Source organism: Danio rerio, chromosome 20, assembly GCF_052040795.2.
Source record: "Danio rerio strain M-AB ecotype USA chromosome 20, GRCz13ab, whole genome shotgun sequence".
Classification (NCBI taxonomy): domain Eukaryota; kingdom Metazoa; phylum Chordata; class Actinopteri; order Cypriniformes; family Danionidae; genus Danio; species Danio rerio.
This window is the reverse complement of record NC_141040.1, coordinates 38569231-38590925: the sequence shown is the minus strand read 5'-3', so window position 1 is coordinate 38590925 and position 21695 is coordinate 38569231. Positions and strand designations below refer to the sequence as shown.

General features: G+C 35.4%; 1 protein-coding gene and 1 long non-coding RNA gene across 2 annotated transcripts in view; both read left to right on the top strand.

The window, feature by feature from the left end:
* Window positions 1–195: 195 nt before the first annotated feature.
* The window catches only part of kifap3a (kinesin-associated protein 3a), a 34032-nt gene continuing 12532 nt past the window's right edge, over window positions 196–21695 (top strand). The window contains 11 exon segments of the mRNA NM_001004644.1: window positions 196–323; window positions 1667–1798; window positions 3970–4115; window positions 4188–4246; window positions 4380–4521; window positions 7134–7233; window positions 7603–7727; window positions 7909–8007; window positions 9625–9803; window positions 12753–12915; window positions 20128–20228. Coding sequence (NP_001004644.1) covers window positions 292–323; window positions 1667–1798; window positions 3970–4115; window positions 4188–4246; window positions 4380–4521; window positions 7134–7233; window positions 7603–7727; window positions 7909–8007; window positions 9625–9803; window positions 12753–12915; window positions 20128–20228 — 1278 coding nt within the window. The 5' untranslated portion in view covers window positions 196–291.
* Window positions 16082–19681, top strand: LOC147839383 (uncharacterized). Its single transcript, XR_015518678.1, has 2 exons — window positions 16082–17654; window positions 17865–19681. It is a non-coding gene; the product is annotated as an uncharacterized LOC147839383 (long non-coding RNA).

Genomic DNA, 21695 nt, shown 5'->3' with positions numbered 1-21695 from the left:
CGGCCCTCCAGGAATCCAGTTTGAGACCTACAGTAAGATGTAAAGCTCATGCATTTCAATTGAGCGTTAACGTTACGTACCTCCATATGTACAGGTGGCGCTAAAAAGTTTGTATGCGTATTTCTTCTTCTGCCCTCTTTCACGGAAACACAGTACACACCCATAGCAACACAAACATCAGCATCCTGTCAGAACAGAAACGATGAAGCAGTGCAGACATTAGACCAACAACATCAAAACATCTGACAGAAATCAGCCGCGCAGCTTTATTTACTTATTATTCAGCCGGCAATGCAAGCGGACGACGCCAGATATTTAAAACGGTGAGGCTTTTGTGTGAGTCGTTGCGAGCTTTGTCTGATAATATCATTAGCTTTAACGATCAAGCTTAATCTTAACACAGCAGAAAACAACCAACATGCCTGTAAATATTGTTTCTAGGATGTAACATATTGATATTCTCTCTCTCTGTGTATGTGAAAATATGTCATTGGCTTTCTGGTATTCAGTTTAACGTTATGTGTATATGATCATCATAATGAAGGAAATTTACGTCACCGCAGTCATCGTTATATTATTAGGTTCATTAAAATATAAACACAACGTTTAACACACGATGAAACACTACAAAATCTGAAAATAGTGCTTACAAACTTGTAACACATTGCATTCGATTGTTTATTCATAACTGTAAAAATATTCAACTTATCTCAGAATTCAGTTTATATTTATGTGAAGGAAATATGTTAATATGGGCATACTAATGATTAATAATCATAATTATAAACAAAACCTTCACAATAGTCATCATAATGTTAATAGCTTCATTAAAATAATTTATAATAAGTTTACATGGTATAAAACACCACAAATTTCTGTCAACGTTGTTTTGTAAGATGATGTTACATTAATATTTGCTGTATGTATGTGTCACTGCAAACTGTCGACATATTCTTTCCGCTCCTTCAAATTCAGCTTCATTTTGATTAAAGTCTAATTACGGCTTCATTAAATAAGTAAAATATTTACAAACTAAATACATTAATTAAAATGTATTGTTGTGACGGCAATACAGCCCAGCATAATTCATCCATTTTCCTTCGTCTTAGTGCCTTTATTCATCAGGGGTCATCACAGCGGAATAAATCGCCAACTTATCCTGCATATGTTTCACAGTAAATGCCCTTCCAGCTGCAAACCAGCGACTGGGAAACATCCATACGCACTTATTAACACACGTACACTACAACCAATTCGTTTGTTTTGTTAAATTCACCTATACTACATGTTTTTGGACTGTGGGGTAAACCCACACGAACATGGGGAGAACATGTAAACTCCACACAGAAATGCTAACTGGCTCACCCGGGACTCGAACCAGTGACCTTCTTGCAGTAAGGCGACAGTGCTAACCACTGACAACTGTCGCACCCTTAATAGGGCATAATGTTTACTCTATTTTAATAAAGAATATAACCATGTAAAAGGTACTTTGAAGGATGTTATGGTAAATATTGTTGTATTTAAATCTTATGAAAAAACTTAATAATAAACAAATTTCTGTACACTGTACAAAGCATCCTTCGCAGGTAAATAAAAATATAAATTGAATTCAAGTTGGAAAAATGCATAACAAAATAAATGGTCTGTACTGTTTTGTGTTCAGGAAATATAAGGGTGGTAGTTTAGATGTCCACCCCACAGAAAAAGCCCTGGTTGTCCAGTATGAAGTGGAAGCCACGATCTTGGGTGAGATGGGAGACCCAATGCTGGGAGAACGCAAGGAGTGCCAGAAGATGTAAGAATATTTGTTATAATAATAATAATATTAATAGTTTAGAATTATATAGGGTGATTCAAAAAGCACAACTTTGAAAATCTGTTTTTATTCAAAGGAACATGATGAAACCTTGGGTTATTAATCAAAGTGAAGAGTACTTCAAGTTTTTTTCAGTAGAAAACAAGTTAATAGATGTTTAAGATGACCCTGGGAATAATTTACAGTTTTAACCCAAAGAATGAGCAGTCTGTCAGACGGAGAAGAGCCAGAGTCAGAGATTCAACTAAATATTAAAATAAAAAATAAAATACAAGTTTACTGAAGATAGTTTGCCGTTTCATCAGCAGAAGCCAGCTTCAACACTAGCGATGAGTTCCTAGGCTGCTCTGCTTACAATCACAAATCAATAACAATTATACTCTACACATAACCAGAAAGGGTGTGATTCAGGGAACAGGTTTCAAATAGTTAAAACATAGATTTCTAAATATGTACGTCAATTCGGGGTCATATCTGCATGCACTGGAGGCTTGGGTCAAGTTGCCCTTAGACAACTATCAGCTGGTCTCAGACCTGAAGAACTGACCCATCGGATGCATATACACACGTAAGAAACAATCTGTTATAAAAACCCATGGTTGTTTCTTCAATCTCTCAGCAGCCTTATCAAACTAGTAAAAAACTGGTGTAAACAGCATTCAGGCTGCTGTATTACTACACAAAGTCTATCTTGAATAAAAAAGAAAATGACTTAAAACAGAACTAAAACATAATAATAATAATATCAAAATCACTTTAGACAGTATTAACAAATAAGTATACAAATAGGAAAACAGTTGTTTTCTGTCAGGGTTGGTGATGGGAAATGGGGTAAAAGGAGCGAGGACTCAAATGCAGGGAAATGGGATTTTATTAAATAATAAAAGTAAAATAAAATGCAAAATAAACTACCCCGAGGGGGAAAACATTAACAAAACAAATACATACACATACAAACTTCACTGGGCTGGATGGTCAGGAACAGGACTGGAAACATGACAAGACAAGGGTTCAAACAACAACAAGTGATGACGAACTGGCACAGGACAGCAAATGTGAGGGGTATATAAACTGTAGAAAATTAACACAAACAGGTGAACACAATTAACTAATAATGGGTTAACAAGGAGGGTGGGACAAGACAATAGACGGGAGAGCGCATGACACAGAGAGACACACAAGCCATGCGCTCACTTAACAGGACAAGAACATGCAGCCAATGAGAGAACTCATTAACCGCATGTTCATGACAACAAACAACACTGAAACACACGACAAAAGCACGTGACCACAATGTAAACACCAAGCCACGTGCTTTGACAAGAGACGCAAGACACGAGCACACGATAGATAAACACCTTACCGTGCGCTCACACATAAGCAACGCGCATGCTTCATCTCAGCGCCAACCAAAACTGAAACCAACTAGACGGAGGCGCCGAGAATAAAGCAGCGCGCTGCTGACAGAACAAACACAAACACTAGTACAAGAGCACGCGCGTCTGAGGGACGCAGAGCGTGCGCGGCCACATCAAGTGGCAGCGCGCACACTCTGCGTACACCCACGACGGCGCGCGCGCGCACACAGAGACAGAAACAGGACCAGACATGGAGGAGTAGTGTCAGAGCTCTGCCACCAAAACAAGAATTTACAAGACCAAAGTGGCAGAACCCTGACATTTTCATTCATTAAGCCCTTCAGTTGCACTCGAGATCTCCAAGACCCTAGTTTTTTGGCTCCTGAAAATAAAGTTAAAATAGACAGACAAAGAGAGGAGCAAGGCCACTGAACATTCTTACATTAAGCAGTGTGTTATTTATTAAATTATTTATTAGTCAAAACCATTTCAAAGTTAAATACTTATTCAAATAATTATATTAATAAAGTTATGAGGAAAAAAGATAAACGTTGATTCATGCTGGAACAGATGGAAAGCAGAAATCCGATCCATCGGCCCCCTCCAGACACTTGAGTGACATCAACCTAAAAATTGTGGTATTCTTTTTGAATCACCCTGTATATAAATATATACCTGTAATATATATAAACAGTGTACAGTACAGTGTTTCACCAGATACACTATGTGTGACAGTGTAAAATCATTTTGGTAGAATGTCATGAAACTCAATTGCATTATTTTGATTTGCAGAATCCGTCTGAAAAGCCTGAACTCTAACACGGACATTGCATCGTTAGCAAGAAAGGTCGTGGAGGAATGTAGACTCATTTCCCCCTCCAGACTTCCTGAGGTGGAACAGCTATTGTTCTACCTGCAGAACCGCAAAAGATCTGCTGGTAAAGAAATGGACAAAAATTGTTTATCATTTGGTACTTCACATGCTGATTAATTATGTTTTGTTTACTCAGAAAAGAAAGAGAAGAAACAAATCAAGCCAAGAGATCTGACTCCTTTTGAGGGCATGGAGGTATAGCAGAAACAAGATGCATTTGTCACTCCTGTTAAATTAGCATATTAAAGCATTTTATGGTTTTATTGTCTCAGTTATTGGCACATTTTTGACTTAATGGATGCTTTACTTTATATTTTGTGTCCTGTAGTTGGACGAGGAGGCCAACATTAATAACATAGATGACTATGTTGAGCTCCTGTATGAAGACATCCCTGAAAAGATCAGAGGAGCTACACTTATACTTCATTTGGCCCGTAATCCTGACAACCTGGAGGAGTTGCTGCAGAACGGTGCAACACACACCATGAATTTGAGACACATTATATTATCTATCTGTCATTTTTTATTTCAATTATTATTGTTTTTAACATGCTTACTGGAGTTTAAATTGTGGTTTGCACCTCCCATAATTTAGTAATATTTAAGACATTTGAAACAAAATATTTCTTTGTAAAGACTTGAGTTTTGGGCTTAATAGTCTGCTAAAAGTAATATGCATATCCTATTAAGTTTAATTTTATTATTCAATGTTTGAGGAGAATTGTACTTCATTGTACACTAGGGCTGCGCGATTTTGTCTAAAATAAGATCACAATTTTCTCATGGTTCTGTTACTATAAAGGTTAATGAGTTGGCTATTTTTATTGTTATTTCTTAAACATATGGACATTTTTTTTTAAATATGGAAAGTCCTTTTACAACTTTATTACATGTTATTCACAGCCTATGCAGATTCTGTTCACTTAAGCAGACTTCATTAGTGGGCGGGCGTGTGCATTCTCTCTGGTAAACACTCAGCTCAGGTGTGATTTCATAGCCGCAAATACGTCATTACATGAAGACAGAAATGACATTTTTGGGTGAATTATACCTTATAAAAACAGTATGTGACTCTTTTAACACCATAAAACAATGTGAAGACTTGTGCAACAGCCTTTAGTTTTCTCTCCCGACCTTGAAAATATAATTGGCTGAATCGTAGAAAAGCAGAATTGAGATTGTGTGTAGGGTCAAATCAAGATCGTGACCTTTTTTCGATTAATCATGCAGCCTTATTGTACACAGTTTTTAAAAAAAATACTGTACAGTTTTAGTTCTTTAGTTTTTTTTTGTACTTTTACTGTGCCTTTGAACAAAGGTGCTCTAACGACTGTTATCAAAGGATAGTTTCCCCCGAAATTAAAAACCTGTCACTGTTTCCTTAACCTCTTGTCATACAAAATGTACAAGAAGCTACATACATTACAAGGGTATGTCAAAAGATGTTGCAAATAATTTATTTAAAATAAATTATAATTTTGAGCATTAAACAATCAAGCAGTATTAAAAATTTCAACATAGATAATAAGAAGTAATGTTTTGCCCCATATCAGAAAATAATTTGACATAGAAACAATTTTAAATGTTACAAATGATCACAAAGAAAGTATAATAAATTAAAAGTGGAACTGTGAAGTAGAAAGACCATCTTACTTATAAAATGTAGATATTTTTTAGATAAGTATAAAGTATAAATATTATAGTTATAATTAAAATATAAATATAAAATAATGTTTTTTGTACATTGTAAATAAGTTCTGAAGCATCAGAAAAGGAATACTGAAGTTATGGCAGTTAAATAGTCAGTTAAATTTTAATCAAAAATACAGAACAAATTGTAAAATTGTGAAATGTTATTGCACTATAAAATAACTGTTCAAAAGTAGTTTATAATTTAATCATTTTTTTATGTTTTCAGCTTCATTACTCCAGTCACATAATCCTTAAGAAATCACTTTTATATTATTTAATATTGTTATTATTAATATCAGTATTAATGTTAGTTTTTTATTTTTAATAGTAACAAAAAACAATAATGACTGTAGTAATAATTTAATTTGAATCTACATACAATATGCAGTTATTCAAAATTGTAATTTTAAAAAAGTATTTAAAAAAAATACATTTAATAAATGCCGTCTTGATGAACAGAATAGTTTTCTTTAAAAAGAAAAACATGAAAAAAAAAACTGACTCCAAACTTTTTACCGGTATATAAACCCACACACACACACACACACACACACACACATAAATAAGTATACATAAGTATACAGTTTAAGTCAGAACTATGAGCCCCCCATTTATTTATTTTTTAATTTTTTAAATATTTCCGAAATTGTGTTTAACAGAGCAAAGAGATTTTCGCAGTATGTCTGATAATAATTTTTCTTCTGGAGAGAGTCTTATTTGTATAATTTCGGCTAGAATAAAAACAGTTTAACATTTTTTAAACACCATTTTTAAGGTCAAAATTATTAGCCCCTTTAAGCTATTTAATTTTTCAGTAGTCTACAGAACAAGCCATCGTTATACAATCACTTTAAGCTGTATAGAAGTGTCTTGAAAAATATCTAGTCAAATATTATTTACTGTCATCATGGCAAAGATAAAATAACTCAGTTATTAGAAATGAGTTATTAATATATTATGATTAGAAATGTGCTGAAAAAATCTTCTCTCCATTAAACAGAAATTGGGGAAAAAAATAAACAGGAGGCTAATACTTCAGCGGGGGCTAATAATTCCGACTTCAACTGCATATAAAAAAGTATATTTGAATAAATTCCCACTTTCCCTCATGTGCTCTAACATTTTGTCCTCTTTGTAACTTAACCCATATTTGTTTTCCAACTATTCTCCAACTATTTGCCCTCAACCAAAATGCAGTTTAGCTTTACCCACAATGCATTTCTTCACTTGCAAGTATGTTCATTCTTTTCCCATCAGCTCTCACGAATCAGAGCATACTGCCCATATTCACAAGCAGTCGCATATTTCAAGCTGTTGTCACTTTGTATTCACAACATGAGACTTTTCAAGAGCAATGAAAGCATTTAGTGTTTTGTCGGCTCTCCCACAGAGACGGCTCTGGGCGCGCTGGCCCGGGTCTTGAGGGAGGACTGGAAGCAGAGTGTGGATTTGGCAACCACCATCATCTACATCTTCTTCTGCTTCTCCAGGTACACGAGCTACACATTTGCAGTCTCCTGCCAAAACTCACTCTTCAATTTGAAGGGTGTTTTGCACCGAGCTGAGATACAACAAAGGCAGTGAGCCATTAGAAGAACATATTTCCTACTGATAATCATAATACTAAATACTCTTATCAAAACACCACACGTCAGCTGCTGTAAGAACTCTTATAAAAAATAAGAATGTAAGTAAATGTGAAGGCCAGAATCTTATTTGAATCTCTGCCATGCTGATGTTATTCTGCGAAACATTCATCACACTCTCAGTGAACGATTGTGTTTGATTTGAGTTGAGGATTAATTTTGGCATGGTTGGCTGAATGGTGAAGGTTAGACAAACATGTTTTTTTTAATCAGTTTCTCGCAGTTCCACGGTCTGATCACTCACTACAAGATTGGCGCTCTGTGCATGAGCATAATTGAGCATGAGCTGAAGCGCTATGACCTATGGCAGGATGAACTGCAGAAGAAAAAGAAGGCTGATATCCTTTTCCGTGTATGAGGGGTCGTGGGTGAAAGAGCGACAGGATGTCAGAGAAAGGGTAAAAGTAAAGTCAAGCAGAAGGTCGGGGGGGCATAGCTGTTGTTTTAATTAAAATGTTGCCCTTTAATTACTGCTCTGAACATAAGCGTTTAATAAACAAGGTCCTTGACTTTCTGAACGGGATGATGACCCAGACAATCAGAACCTGAAGAAAGAGTATGAGAAAGCCCTGAAGAAGTATCATGGACTGCTGACGAAACAGGAGCAGCTTTTAAGAGGTATGTTGTTACCCATGTACCCTCAAAGAACAAGTTCGGTTTACAGCTTAAAGTTGTGTTTTTTCTAGACAGGCTCCAGTGGTCTTTACAGTTACCATACAATTCAATTACTTTACCATTCAGTTTCAGCAATTGGACACTGTTTTTTTTAAAGAAGTACTTACGTGAAACAAAAACAAGCATTCAGATAATATTAATATTAAGTTTTATATCTTGTATAAAATGGTGGTGTTAATGTTTTCATAAATGTTTTTGAAAGAAGTAACTTATACAATATTGTAACATTTTTAGAGTCATTATTAGGGATGCCCCGATGTATCCGCTGCTGATATTTATTGGTTGATATTGCATTAATTTAAAGCTATCTGCAATATGAAATAAGCCAACATCAATGTTTTTCTTCGAAGCAAAATCACTTAAAAATAAATATAATCTGTACAAAATATAAGACATAAGTCTAATATGTACATAATGTCAGATATGCATCATCAAAGCAACTGGTGTGCACAATGTGCTGGCACAAAATCATTGCTTAGTTTGGGCTAAAAGCCTTTCACAATAAAAGATACTGACTGTAGTTTAGTGAGTGAATATTTTTCTGGATTAACTTAATGTAGAATTTACATATAGCAACAGTGCTACTTATAGAAAAATCACTTGTGAAGATTGTCATATTGTTAACTTTTTTTTTTTATCTTAACTTGTGCCTCTCTAAAAATGTTGGAAAATTTCATGTTTAATAGATTTAATCCATGTTCAGTAAAACTAATTCATTGGAGAGAAAAAAAAATATCTAGTACTGAATGCAATATCGGTATCAGTATTGGAATCGGACAAAAGATTTTAGTATCATTATCAGCCAAAAAAAATTTATCAGTTTATCCCTAATCTTTAATGTTAGTTTTGATCAGTTAAATGCATTGTCATTGGATAAAAAAATAAGTTTGTACATTTTAAACATGTACTGTATATACACTATGAAAAAGCACTGTATCTGCCGGCAGTATTAACGGCTTTTAATATCTAATTTCTTTAGAGAATTGGAGAATGGCAGACTTTGTCTTTTATCAGTGGAGTTCGTTACCATTGAGACACATCGCTTTTATCTGTGGTGCTGTGTCTGCACATGTTTAAAATCCTCCAAATTACTGGCAGGGTTAATTGTTGGAATAGACAGGGCAAGAGACTGCATTGCTATCCACTGTGTCTGCATTCAGACCCGGGGATAGAGAAGGCGAGAAGTCCTCCTCATTTATAGTGTTTATATAAACATGATTATCTTTATAATGATAGAACAAATTGTTGTTATGCGTATATGAAACCAAGAATGACAAATATAGCAGAGCGTTAAATTACTTACTGTTTATTTCTTGACATTTTAACTTTTAAAATATTAAATCGTGGGTCTCCTTATGGTTTGTGTCTCATTTTGTCAGCCAACTGACAGTTCGCTCCACATTTTTTTTCCTGCACTTTCGGCCATGTCCACTCATCACTCTGCTCACAGTGCTGCTCGGAGCATGGATGCCCATCTTGAAGCATTTTTTGAAAAATAGGTAGACTTGAACTGAAAAAGGGGGGTTTCATGGTCCTTTAAAGTGTATGCTGTTTTCTCAGTGGCTCTGTACCTGCTTCTGAATCTGTCTGAGGACACTCGCACAGAGCTGAAGATGAGGAACAAGAACATTGTCCACCTTCTGGTGAAAACGCTAGACAGAGATAGCGAGGAGCTTCTGGTGCTGGTGGTGTCCTTCCTCAAAAAACTCAGCATCTTCTTAGAGAATAAGAATGACATGGTGAGAAATATTCATTCTTTATGCTTTTTATTAGTACCCGAAGGTAAACATGTTGCACAGGCAGGACATTCAGCAGTCCATGATTAAAAGTTCTTTCATCCTCTGCTAATGAGCTGATGATCTGAATCAGGTGTGTTTGGTTAGTGAGACAAGGAAAATATCCAGAGCTGTCGGTCCTCCTGGAACATGGTTGAGAAACACTGAACTAAACAACACTATAAAAATATAAGTATAGCGAAAAATATTGAATATAAAACTCAGAAAATCGTCATGACAGTATACCTACACACAGATTTGTGTTTGTGAATTGTGGGGACATTCTATAGGTTCTATTGTTTTTATACTGTACAAACTGTATTTTCTATCACCCACCCTCAGCCCAACACTCACAGGAAACTGTGTACAGTTTTACTTTTCGAAAAACAAAAAAAACTATATCTGTGATTTATAAGGGTGTCACGATCCTCCAAATCCTCGATTCGATTACATTTTCGATTCTAAAGTCACGATTCAATTCGATTTTCGATTATGAATAATTAATTAATTAATGACCAATTAATTATTTGTAGCCTACCGTTTAAACTACCTGACCTGGATGGTCTTTGTTTTACCCATAAACAAATCATACAGTAAATGAATAAAGGCAAGAAAAATTTGCTCAGAAATGCTACACGCCACTGTGAATGTCAAATCGTTGTCGTTCTAAAATGCCATTTAAAAACAAAGACAGTGTAAACAGGGCCTGAGTGTGTACTGTTCGCGAGCAGATTTGCAACGGGGGCGGGGGGACGGAGGATCGCGATGCTGGTGGACGAGCCGTACGTAATACGTACATAGCAGAGCTTGCAAAACTGTGTTTTTTTTTTTGTCAACAACACGAACGTTGTCAACATAACTCACTGGAAATCCAAAATACTTACACACCGACGACTTCATTGAAAAAGGAGAGGGTTTAAGTTCTGTCGACGGGTCTCCTGCTTCTGCAGTTTAACAAGCACTTCAACAAGCCTGTTTTTTTCCCGATGGCAAGCCAAGCTGACGTGACATGGGGGCGTGGCAGCATCGACGATTCTATTTTTTGATTCGATAATCGAAATTGAGCAAAAATTTCGATTGATTTCAATTAAAAATCGAAATCGTGACACCCCTAGTGATTTATAAGCTTTTTGAGAAATGAGAACATCTATGTCCTCATAATTCACCTCTTTCTTATAATACCAGTCATACCCATGTTGTTAAACAGATTTCAGTCTCAAACACACACACTAACACCAACCCCTAAGAACAAAAGTGCAAAGAATGTCATCTCATCTGTTACTGTTTTTATTCAACAATTATATATCATAAATCATATCTTTCTGACTCTTCTAGTTCTCCACCTAGGGGCTTTGAACTGACTTAATTATTTTTATGGTAACTTTTTCTAGTGTAACTAGCATCTGTCACTAGAGCACCTTTAGAGGTCAGAGGAGTGAGGTTTATCTGCATAGCACCTCGCTAGCTGGCCTCTGTTACACTCACTCCCTAAACCTCGCTCCCATCCCGGACGAGCCCCCATGTGTAACCCACCGGTTTTACTGCACATCAACCCGCTCTGAGCTGGGATTGAACTAGCAATTTTTTGTATGGGAGTCAGTTGATCTAACAAGGAGGCTAAAGACTATTGACCCTAGAGCACCTGTCACTAGAGCACTTTTAGAGGTCAGAGTGTGGTTTTTACCTGCATCGTATCTCACTTGCTGGCCTCTGTTACACTAGCATGCTTGCATATAGATGTTCTTAAAACATACACACATGGACTGATACCAACAAAAACTGCTCAATTATTGTGGACCGAAAGGTTGCAGGTTCAATCCCACAAGGCTATACCACCATGGTTGTTACTTTCTTATTATTGCTCTTTATCCTAAATCAGCCACACCTGTTCTCATAATTTGTTGCTTATTTAATGTTCTGTACTACTTCAAGACTTTATGTTTAGCTGCACCGCATAGTCGACCACTTATCCCACACTTCCTCCACCTGCAACCAATCACACACTTAACCCTAGAACCAGGGTTATCTCTGCAATCATTTATTTGGATTCATGAATCAGCTAATCTTCTACATTAAACACTTTTGTCAAGGTAGCTAACTTTGACAAATGCCATATAATACCACACACTTTTATATGATTAGTTTTAACACTTTTCGTCTGCAGGAGATGAAGTTTGCAATAATGTACTGGTGTTGTTTGACGTTGACTGCGAATTCGAGGTTGTGGATGTTGGCAGATATCAACGTTGAAGGCTTTATTTGAAAACTAGTTCCAGGCTGTGAACAATGGCTTTAATGGGGATCACGTTTCTGCCGAGCTGACCGTCTGTGGCTGTGTTTGACCACAGCTGGAGAAAACAGATGTGTTAACAAGCAAAAGCCACTGGCACATGACTTGGAGAAACTGACTGACTGACCCTGGATCAGGCTCTGACATTTGTCCATCACAGTTGTACAGTTGAAGTCAGATTTTTTTTTCTTCAATTAATCACAATTCAATTCAACACATTTCTAAACATAATAGTTTAAATAACTATTTTTAATAACTAACTAATAACTTTTAATTACTAACTTATTTTATCTTTCCATAATGACAGTACATAATATTTTAGATATTTTTATCTAGTTACTAGTATTGAGCAAGTGACATTTAAAGGCTTAGGGCTAGGTTAATTAGGTTAACAAGGCATTCTGTAGATAATCGAAAAACTATTGCTTTAGGGGGCTAATAATATTAACCTCAAAATTGTGTAAAAAAAAAAAAACTGCTTTTATTCTAGTCAAAATAAAACAAATATTTTTTTTTCTCCGGAAGGAAAAATATTATAGGACATAATTTGGGAAATATTTGAAGAAAATAATAATAATTTAATAATAATTTTAACTTCAACTATATGTGTCCTTGTTTGATAGGCTGAAGTAGATACAGTGGAGAAGCTGGCCAAACTGGTGCCCTGTGAACATGAAGATCTGCTGAATGTCACTCTTCGCCTGCTCCTCAATCTGTCTTTTGATACCAGCCTCCGCAGCAAGATGGTGCAGGCGGACCTCCTGCCTAAACTCACCTCAATGCTAGGTGAGATTCATGCAAGTGTTTTAGAAGAGCACATCTTTTTTGGAAATCCCAATAACAACTGCTTTTCGCTGTGAGCATTTATTTTATTAATTTTTGTATTTTTTTATTTATTTTAATTTAATTTATTTAAAAAAAATATTTTTTACATATTTGTCAATATTCATTTATGTATTATTTATTTATTTTTTATTTTATAAAGAGCTTTTATTTTTTATTTTTCTATTTAAAGTACACATGAAATCAAAACTAACCATATTGATTTTGTTAGCTTACATTGCTAGTTTTGTGGTGGAAAATTAAAAAGTGTCCTCTATCTGTGAGTTTTGAGAACAGAATGGGTGAGGAGGAGGAGGCTGTTAGTTTGTAATAACTCTTCAGAAACCCTTTTCCCGAGCTTTCTGAATGAAATGCCTACTTTAATACATCCAATCATTTTGCAGTAAAAAAAAAACAAGCAACTCCCTCTGTTTTCCCACTGTTTATACAGACTTTAAAGCTATGCTATTTTAAGTCTGAATTTTTTAGACTATTTAAATAACAGTTATAGACATTTTATTAGTACTATTTCATAACTCTTTTGTTTTGTATCTGCAGTATACGGATAGTAAAGAGAGGACAGGACACAAAGAATATATTTGGGTAGAATATTACAACAATTTTGGGAACCAGATTTTAATCCAAGTTTTTGGGAAATTACAAGGCTCTATTTAACCTATGTTATAAGTTCCAATTTTTGTCAAGACAAATTATTGTCAGCTTTGTTGCAAATATTGAGGCACCGGAAGTTATAGAAAAATCTACCAGTCATTTATGTTGAGTTTGAGGATGCAAGGTCTTCTCAGCCTCATAAAGCAGTTACAGTCTGGTTCTGTCCTCTCTTTCAAAGACCACTTCCTTAGATGAAACAAACTGGTGTATGGACTATATGTAAAGGCATGGTTGGCTTTGGCAGCAACAATGTGTTTTTTTGTAAGGCCCCAAGGGGGGTGTCGTGTGTCCCATACAATTAACGTAATATATTTGTTAAAGAAACACCTTCAGCTCTAGAGTAAATGTTGTTCTTTCAGAATGAGGGAAGTCTACATTTAGCGGCTTATTGAGATTTTCTTTCTCCACCAGACACGCACAACTAACTCATTCTTTGTGAACACTTTGGACTGGCTGCCAAAGAGCTAATGGTCCTTTGCATGAGCATGGACGATATAATGTTTTTCTAAGTATTTTTTTTAAGAACCTCTGCTTTTATCTGGTCTGCTTTGTACGAATGCGACATCCAGGGCTGTCAGAGTATTGCAGATGCCTCATGAATCTTCAAGTGAGCTCCTATCCGCTCCTCCCAAAAGACCCTTTTAGGGTCACGACCTTGCTGATAAGATGAAAGTGAAGTTTGGCATTCAGTTGAACCTTCTTGATGACTTATTGCAGAACTAAAAGACTGGGATTGACAACTCCCTCTTCCTCCACACTGCAAAACGTGATGATTTTTATTCATATTATTGTTGTCTTGTTTTTCAGGGAGTAAAAAATCTAAAGTAAGCTTATATTTTAGAAAATAATAATAAAAAAAAAACTTCACAGGGTCAAGAAGTTTTTTTTTGTAACCCATTAGCAGATATTGTTGTAATTTGATTCAACAATAAATTCTGATACAATAAATTCTGTGGCTTAATTTAAAGGGATAATTCAACAATAAACTTAAAGTTGCTGGCAATTTCTCTCAGACCATTCAAGGTGAAATTTGTTTCTTCTGTAGAACTTTAAAGATGATTTTGGCTAAAATCACAGTCAATGGTAATTCATAAATCGCAAGTAAATGACTACTGGCACCTTGAGAGTAAAAAAACATAACAAAATTAATATGCCTTAAGGTCTTATGAAATAAAATGTTAGTCTGTGGAAGAAATTGAACATTACCTTAAATTCACAGCCTCAGCCAACAGTTTTGGTTATGGTCACAATCAGGAACATGAGCTTCTTGGTAATAGTTTTGTTTTGTTTTTTGACTTTAAAAGTGACATTAGCCTTTAAAAACACCTATGACCCAATTTCAGCTTAAAATATAATCTTTAAATTTCTGCTGAAGAAATTAAAGTTACTACTTTTTGTATGAGTTTTTGTGAGTAAATTAACAACAAAGTTCGATTTTGGGGTGAAATATGCCTGTAAGAAAGTTTAAATATTTCAAATGAAACCAAACTTTTATGTAGCAGGCAAATAAAACTTTTATATAGATAATCTTATCTTTTTAGGAAAAAGATAAACCGTAACAGAAAATGTTGTTCCACTTTATATTAATTGGCCTTAATTACTAAGTACTTACATTTAAATCAATCATTTAGTACAATGCACTTATTATGTAGATACATGTTTTTACATTGTTCTAATATTTAAAAAAAAAACTAGCTTGTAATTACATCTGTAATTGCATTTATAATTTCACTGTTGTTTTTTCTTTATGCCTTAACCCACCCTTAAAGCTACCCATACCTCAAACCTGTCCCTATCCCTACATATATCCCATATCGGAAAGTATTCATAGCGCTTCACTTTTTCCATATATTTTTTTTTTTTTACTGTACAGCCTTATTCTAAAATGGATTAAATTCATAATTGTTTCCCCTCTAAATTCTACACACAATACCCCATAATGACAATGTGAAAAAAAGTTTTTTTGAAATTGTTGCATTTCCCAGTGATGGGTTGCGGCTGTAAGGGCATCCGCTGCGTAAAAAACGGGCTGGATAAGTTGGCAACCCCAAATTAATACATTAATATATGGCGACCCCGCCCAAATTAATAAAGGGACTAAACCGATAAGAAAATGAACAAATGAATAAATTTGTTGCAAATTTATAAAATAAAAAAAAACTGAAAAATCACAGGTACATTTTGTTTCCACTGTTCATTCTTGAGATGTTTCAGCAGTTTAATTGGAGTTCCCCTGTGGTAAATTCAGATGATTGGACACCTGTCTATATAAGGTCCCAGGATTGACCTTGCATGTCAAAGTGAAAACTTAGCATGAAGAAAAAGAAATTGACTGTAGACCTTCTTGACAAGATTGTTTCGAGGCACAAGGCTGGGGAAGGTTACAGAAACATTTCTGCTGCTCTGAAAGTTCCAATGAGCACAGTCTTATTATACGTAAGTGGAAGATGTTTGGAACCACCAGGACTCTTTCTAGAGCTGGCCGGCCATCTAAACTGAGTGATCGGGGGAGAAGGGCCTTTGTCAAGGAAGGGATCAATAACCTGATGGTCACTCAGTCTGAGCTCCAGCGTTCTTTTGTGGAGAGAGGAGAACCTTACAGAAGGACAACCATCTGTGCAGCAATCCACCAATCAGGCTTGTATGGTAGAGTGGCCAGACGGAAGCCAATCCCCACCTGGAATTTGCCAAAAGACATCTGAAGGACTCTCAGACCATAAGAACCAAAATTCTCTAGAGTTGGAGTGAATGCCAAGCGTTACGTTTGGAGAAAACCAGGCACCGCTCATCACTAGGCTAATACCATCCCTACAGTGAAGCATGCTGGTGGCTGCATCATGCTGCGGGGATATTTTTCAACAGCAGGAACTGGAAGACTAGTCAGCATAGAGGGAAAGATGAATGCAGCACTGTACAGAGACATCCTGAATGACAACCTGCTTCAGAGTGCTCTTGACCTCAGACTGGGGCGACGGTTCATTTTCCAGCAGTACAATGACACAAACCACACCGCCAAAAAATGAATGGAGTGGCTTCACAACAACTCTGTGAATGTCCTTGAGTGGCCCAGCCTGAGCCCAGACCTAAATCCTATTGAACATCTCTGTAGAGATCTGAAAATGGCTGTACACCATCTCTTCCCATCCAACCTGATAGAGATTGAGAGGTACTGTAAAAAACAATGGGCAAAAATTCCCAAAGACAGGTGTGCCAAGCTTGTGGCATCATATTCAAAAAGACTTGAGGCTGTAATTACTGCAAAAGGTGCATCAACAAAGTATTGAGCAAAGGCTTGGAATGCTTTTGTACATGTGATTTTTCAGGCTTTTTATTTTTTTAAAAATTGCAACAATTTCAAAAAATCTTTTTTCACATTGCCATTATGGGGTATTATACGCAGAATTTTGAGGAAATAAGTTAATTTAATTTATTTTGGAATAAGGCTGTAACATAACAAAATGTGGAAAAAAGTGAAGCGCTATGATTACTTTCCGGATGCACTGTATATGAACACAATAAGTACCTTGTGCTTTTTTCTGATGTTAGTCCAAATTATTAAGGCCACTTACTATAAAGCTGGACCAAAATTTCTTACAAATAAGAACCCATAGTTTTTAAGAAAACTAATAATAAAAATGCATCTATAATTAGTTGTTATCTTGAATCAGTTGCTGGGTGACTAGTCAACTATCTTGCCCCATCTCTAATGTTTACCATTAGTGTTTGCTCAATGTCTTGATCAGCTCTTAAGGACATGGGTGTTTGGGGTTGTAGTGGCCGCCTGAAGGCCTGGCTGCTGTGGCTTTTATGGTGGTTGGGTGGTTTAAATCTTACTGGGGTGTAATTGAAGTTTAGCTCTCCTGCTCTCCCACTAAACGCACCCTGAACAGGATAATGAATTTTTAATGGTCTTTTTTTTTCTCTCAGGCTCCAGGGCTGTTTTGAACATTTTTACAGGCCCTTCTCCTCCATCCTCATAAAGGATCCCCCGTTTTCCTCTCCTGACGCGCAGGCCGAGGCGTTAACTCGAGGTGTGTGTGTGCGTTTGCGCTTGACCTCTGAGTGTGCACTAGAGCTGGTTGGTACGCTCGTGTATGTCTTTCACTAATGAGAAGCACATGTCTGGGCCAATCGCGGTGCTAGCGTTGTAGAGCAGCTTGGCTTGAAGTTATTAATGGCAGTAAAATTTATGCTTCCTCCTTTTTTCCCCCAATTAAATCGAGAAGCCCTTCTCTTTTCAGGGGTCTTGAGGAGCACATCTGGCTCCAATAGGCTGAGATAACCTTGCCTAAAGGGTCCATGGCCGGCTCCGACCCGTCCACGCCCCCTCTTCCCTCTCTCGGGTTTGTGTCTGTCTGCCTGATTAAGTTGGAGGCTCAGGTTCTTAACAGAAACAGGTTTTTTTTCTATGTGAAAGGAAACTTTCTCAGGGTCATAGAAAAACAAAACACCAGATCTTAACAAAAAAAAAGTGTAGAGGCAAAAAAATTTTTTTAATTTTTTTTCTAATTTACTTTTTGACTTTCAAAGAAAAGTTTGTGAACGTTTTTTACACATTCTTGTTTTGATGCCAAAGGTGAGATCTTTTGCATGACCTTTTATAAAGATTTCGATAACACTTTACAATAAGGTTATATTAGTTCATGTTAGTTAATGCAATGAACAATACATTAACTACAATATTTGTTCATGTTTTTAATGTTAGTTAATGAATATAAAGTTGTTCATGTAAACTTGTGGTGCATTAACTGATGCATTAGATATGCATCAAAAGTCAAAAGGTCAAAAGTTCTTTGTCGTGTACATACTAGTTCTATCTGTGCTTGTCATTAACTGTTACAGTTTAAACTATTACACAGAATTTATTGGACAGAAGTTAAACTGTCTAAAATAAACCAAGAAATGTATGCTATTCGTGACAGATGCCGACAAGCTCTAGCTACCCTTTATCATACCTTTTTGGTTTCGTCCAGAGTTAATTTCTTTTTGGACATCAATTTCTAGATCAATCTCTGATATTTTTCTTTTAAAAAATGGACCATGTACTTTAGTGGCACTGTTTAGACTTCATGTATCGCTGTCATAGTCAAGTGTATTAGCTTTTTTGCTTAATAATGGCTAAAAGAATTATACTACTGAACTGGAAAAACCCTTTTCCGCCCAACTACTTTCATTGGAAGCATGACTTGTTGCAGTTTATTAAAATAGAGAAAATCAGACAAACAATTAATGGCAAATCAGAAGATTTCTATACAGTTTGGCAACCTTTTCTGTTGTATTTTTAAAAAATAGCTTTTATTGTATATAACCCATCTTACATATCTAACCCTGTCTGTATCTGTCTTTTTTTCTTGCTTTTGAATGATTAAAAACTTTTTTTGATTTAAAAAGATTGTGTATTAGTAAGTAATAGTCTGATATCTGACATTTAACAGTAATGGCTTAATTAGGTGTCATTTGCTATTAATTTATTTGTTGATTAATTTATTAATTTTTGTTTGCTTGTTTTGTTTTATCTTTTTTGTTGTTTGTGAAATTACTGTATTCTGGTTTATTTTCCTTTTCTCATTTGTAATAACTCTTATTGAAAATTGCCAATTTATTAAAACATTTATATCACAGCTTATTATCAATATTGAATACCTTTTGCTCATATTTTTTTCTTTAGACCATGTATTTGATGAATAGCAAGTACAAAAGGATAATATTTATTTAAAGAGAAATCTTAACAATAATTTTATATGTATATTATTTTGTTTGTAAAAAGCCTTTGTCTATCAGAGCTAATTGAAACTCAGATCCAGTGTGACTCATTGCTTTTTCTCATGCTGGACAATTCATCACTCTCTTTATCCATCAACCAAAAAAGGGTTCTGTCAGTTGTTCTGACTGCTGCTGCTGCTGCTGCAAAAAAAAAAACAGTCCTGCAAATATGGCTGGACCCATCTGCTCCGGCTGATCTATCCTGGAGGCTCTGTCTACTGGATGTTATTAGTTTGAAATACACCACATCCAAAATAAATGGTATCAGAAAAAAAAAAAAAAAAAAAAAAAAACGGTACAATTTTGGTTGAATATGAGAAAGACTGAATCAGATATGTTTCAATCCTGATTTTGTATTAATTCTTACAGTATTACTGTTTTTATTTTATTTTACTTTTTTTGTTGGGCTAATCTCGGGCTTTGTTCAAAATCAAAATGTTCAATAAAAAAAAAGTGTAAAACAAAAAATCTGTTTTGTTACTGTTTTTGATCATTGTAAAATGTAAGATATTTTTGTATATACAGTACCTTATTTCATAAATCTCTTTAGCACAAATTGGCCTTGATTCTGTAATACTTGGACATTCATGAACTAAAACAGGATCTTTGGAGAGCATATTACTGCTTTCCTCTTTATCCTACTGTAGGTTTCTACTAAAGGAGGTATAATTCTGACTGCTTTGAATACTCAATACTTCAGTGTGTCTGTCTATTCATGGCTTGCATATGTTTGTGTTTCAGGAGACGAAGCGCAGAGACAGATTGCCATGCGCATTCTCTACCACATCAGCATGGATGACCGTTTCAAGTCCATGTTTGCCTACACAGACTGCATTCCACAGGTGAGAGGTCAGCCTGCATTAGCATGAGTTTATAGCAGGGGACAGGAGAGCTCTATAACCGCCCTGTCATGCTCTTTATACATCAGATGTTCCTGTTGTTCTCTTGCAGAAGCATATTCAGGTCTTATACAGTACATTGAATGCGTCGAAGTTTTAAATTTGTTTGTACTGTTGTCAGAATTAGCCTATGCTCATACAGAACAGTTTAAAGTCTGTATCTCATTGTGTTGTGATGTTTTGCATTAAATATTATGGAATTTCTTTGATTTATTGTACAATGTTAGTGTCACTCACTGATCAAATGTGATTATTTTTGTAAACATTATTTTAATTAAAAATGTGCTATAAAATGAATAGTTGACAATGGGCGATTGAATTAATAGAAACTGTTTATTAATAGTATTTTATTAATATGCACGGTGGCGCAGTGGGTAGCATGTTCGCCTCACAGCAAGAAGGTCGTCGGTTCGAGCCTTGGCTGGGTCAGTTGGCTTTTCTGTGTGGAGTTTTCATGTTCTCCCTGTGTTGGCGTGGGTTTCCTCCGGGTGCTCCGGTTTCCCCCATAAGTCCAAAGACATGTGGTACAGGTGAATTGAGTGGGTTAAATTGTCTAGTGTATGTGAGTGAATGAGTGTGTATGGATGTTCTTCCTAGTTATGGGTTGCAGCTAGAAGGGCATCCGCTGCGTAAAACAAATGCTGGATAAGTTGGAGGTTCATTCCACTGTGGCAACCCCCGATTAATAAAGAGACTAAGCCAAAAAGAAAATGAATAAATTAATTTAGTAACATCTCATGGGGAAAATTATGAAAATTATAGGCCTCTTTTATTGAGATGTGATAATAATGAAACAAAGTTGTAGAAAAAAGATCAACAAAATTATTAGCCCTACTGTGAAATTTGTATTATTTTTCTAATTTTTAATTCATTTTAAATATTTTTTAATTTTTTAATTCATTTTAAATATTCCCTAAGTGCTGTTTAATGGATTGTTTCTCAACACATTTAGTTAACATAATAGTTTAAACTAATTTCTAACTAATTTGTTATAAATAATTTATTTGGCATGATGACAGTTCTTTAATATGTTATTAGTTATTTTTTCAAGATACTAGTATTCAGCTTATTCAGTGCAATTTTAGGCTTCAGTTAAGTTAACTAGGCAAGTACGGTTCACTTGGCGAGTAATTGGACAACAATAATTTGTAGTAAGTTAAGGGCTTAATAATATTGAAGTGTTTATTTTTCATTCCAGCCAAAGTACAAGTATTTTCTTCAGAAGAAAATTATAATGGGAAGTCCTGTGTAAAACGTCCTTGCTCTGTTAAGCATCACTTGGGAAATATTTGAAAAAGAATGAAAATAATAATAAAAAGGCTATTAATTTAACCTTCAACTGTATTAGCATCGACAGCAAATAATTCACTTTCAGTCTTGTCTTTCTCATGGAATGATGCTAATGGTCAG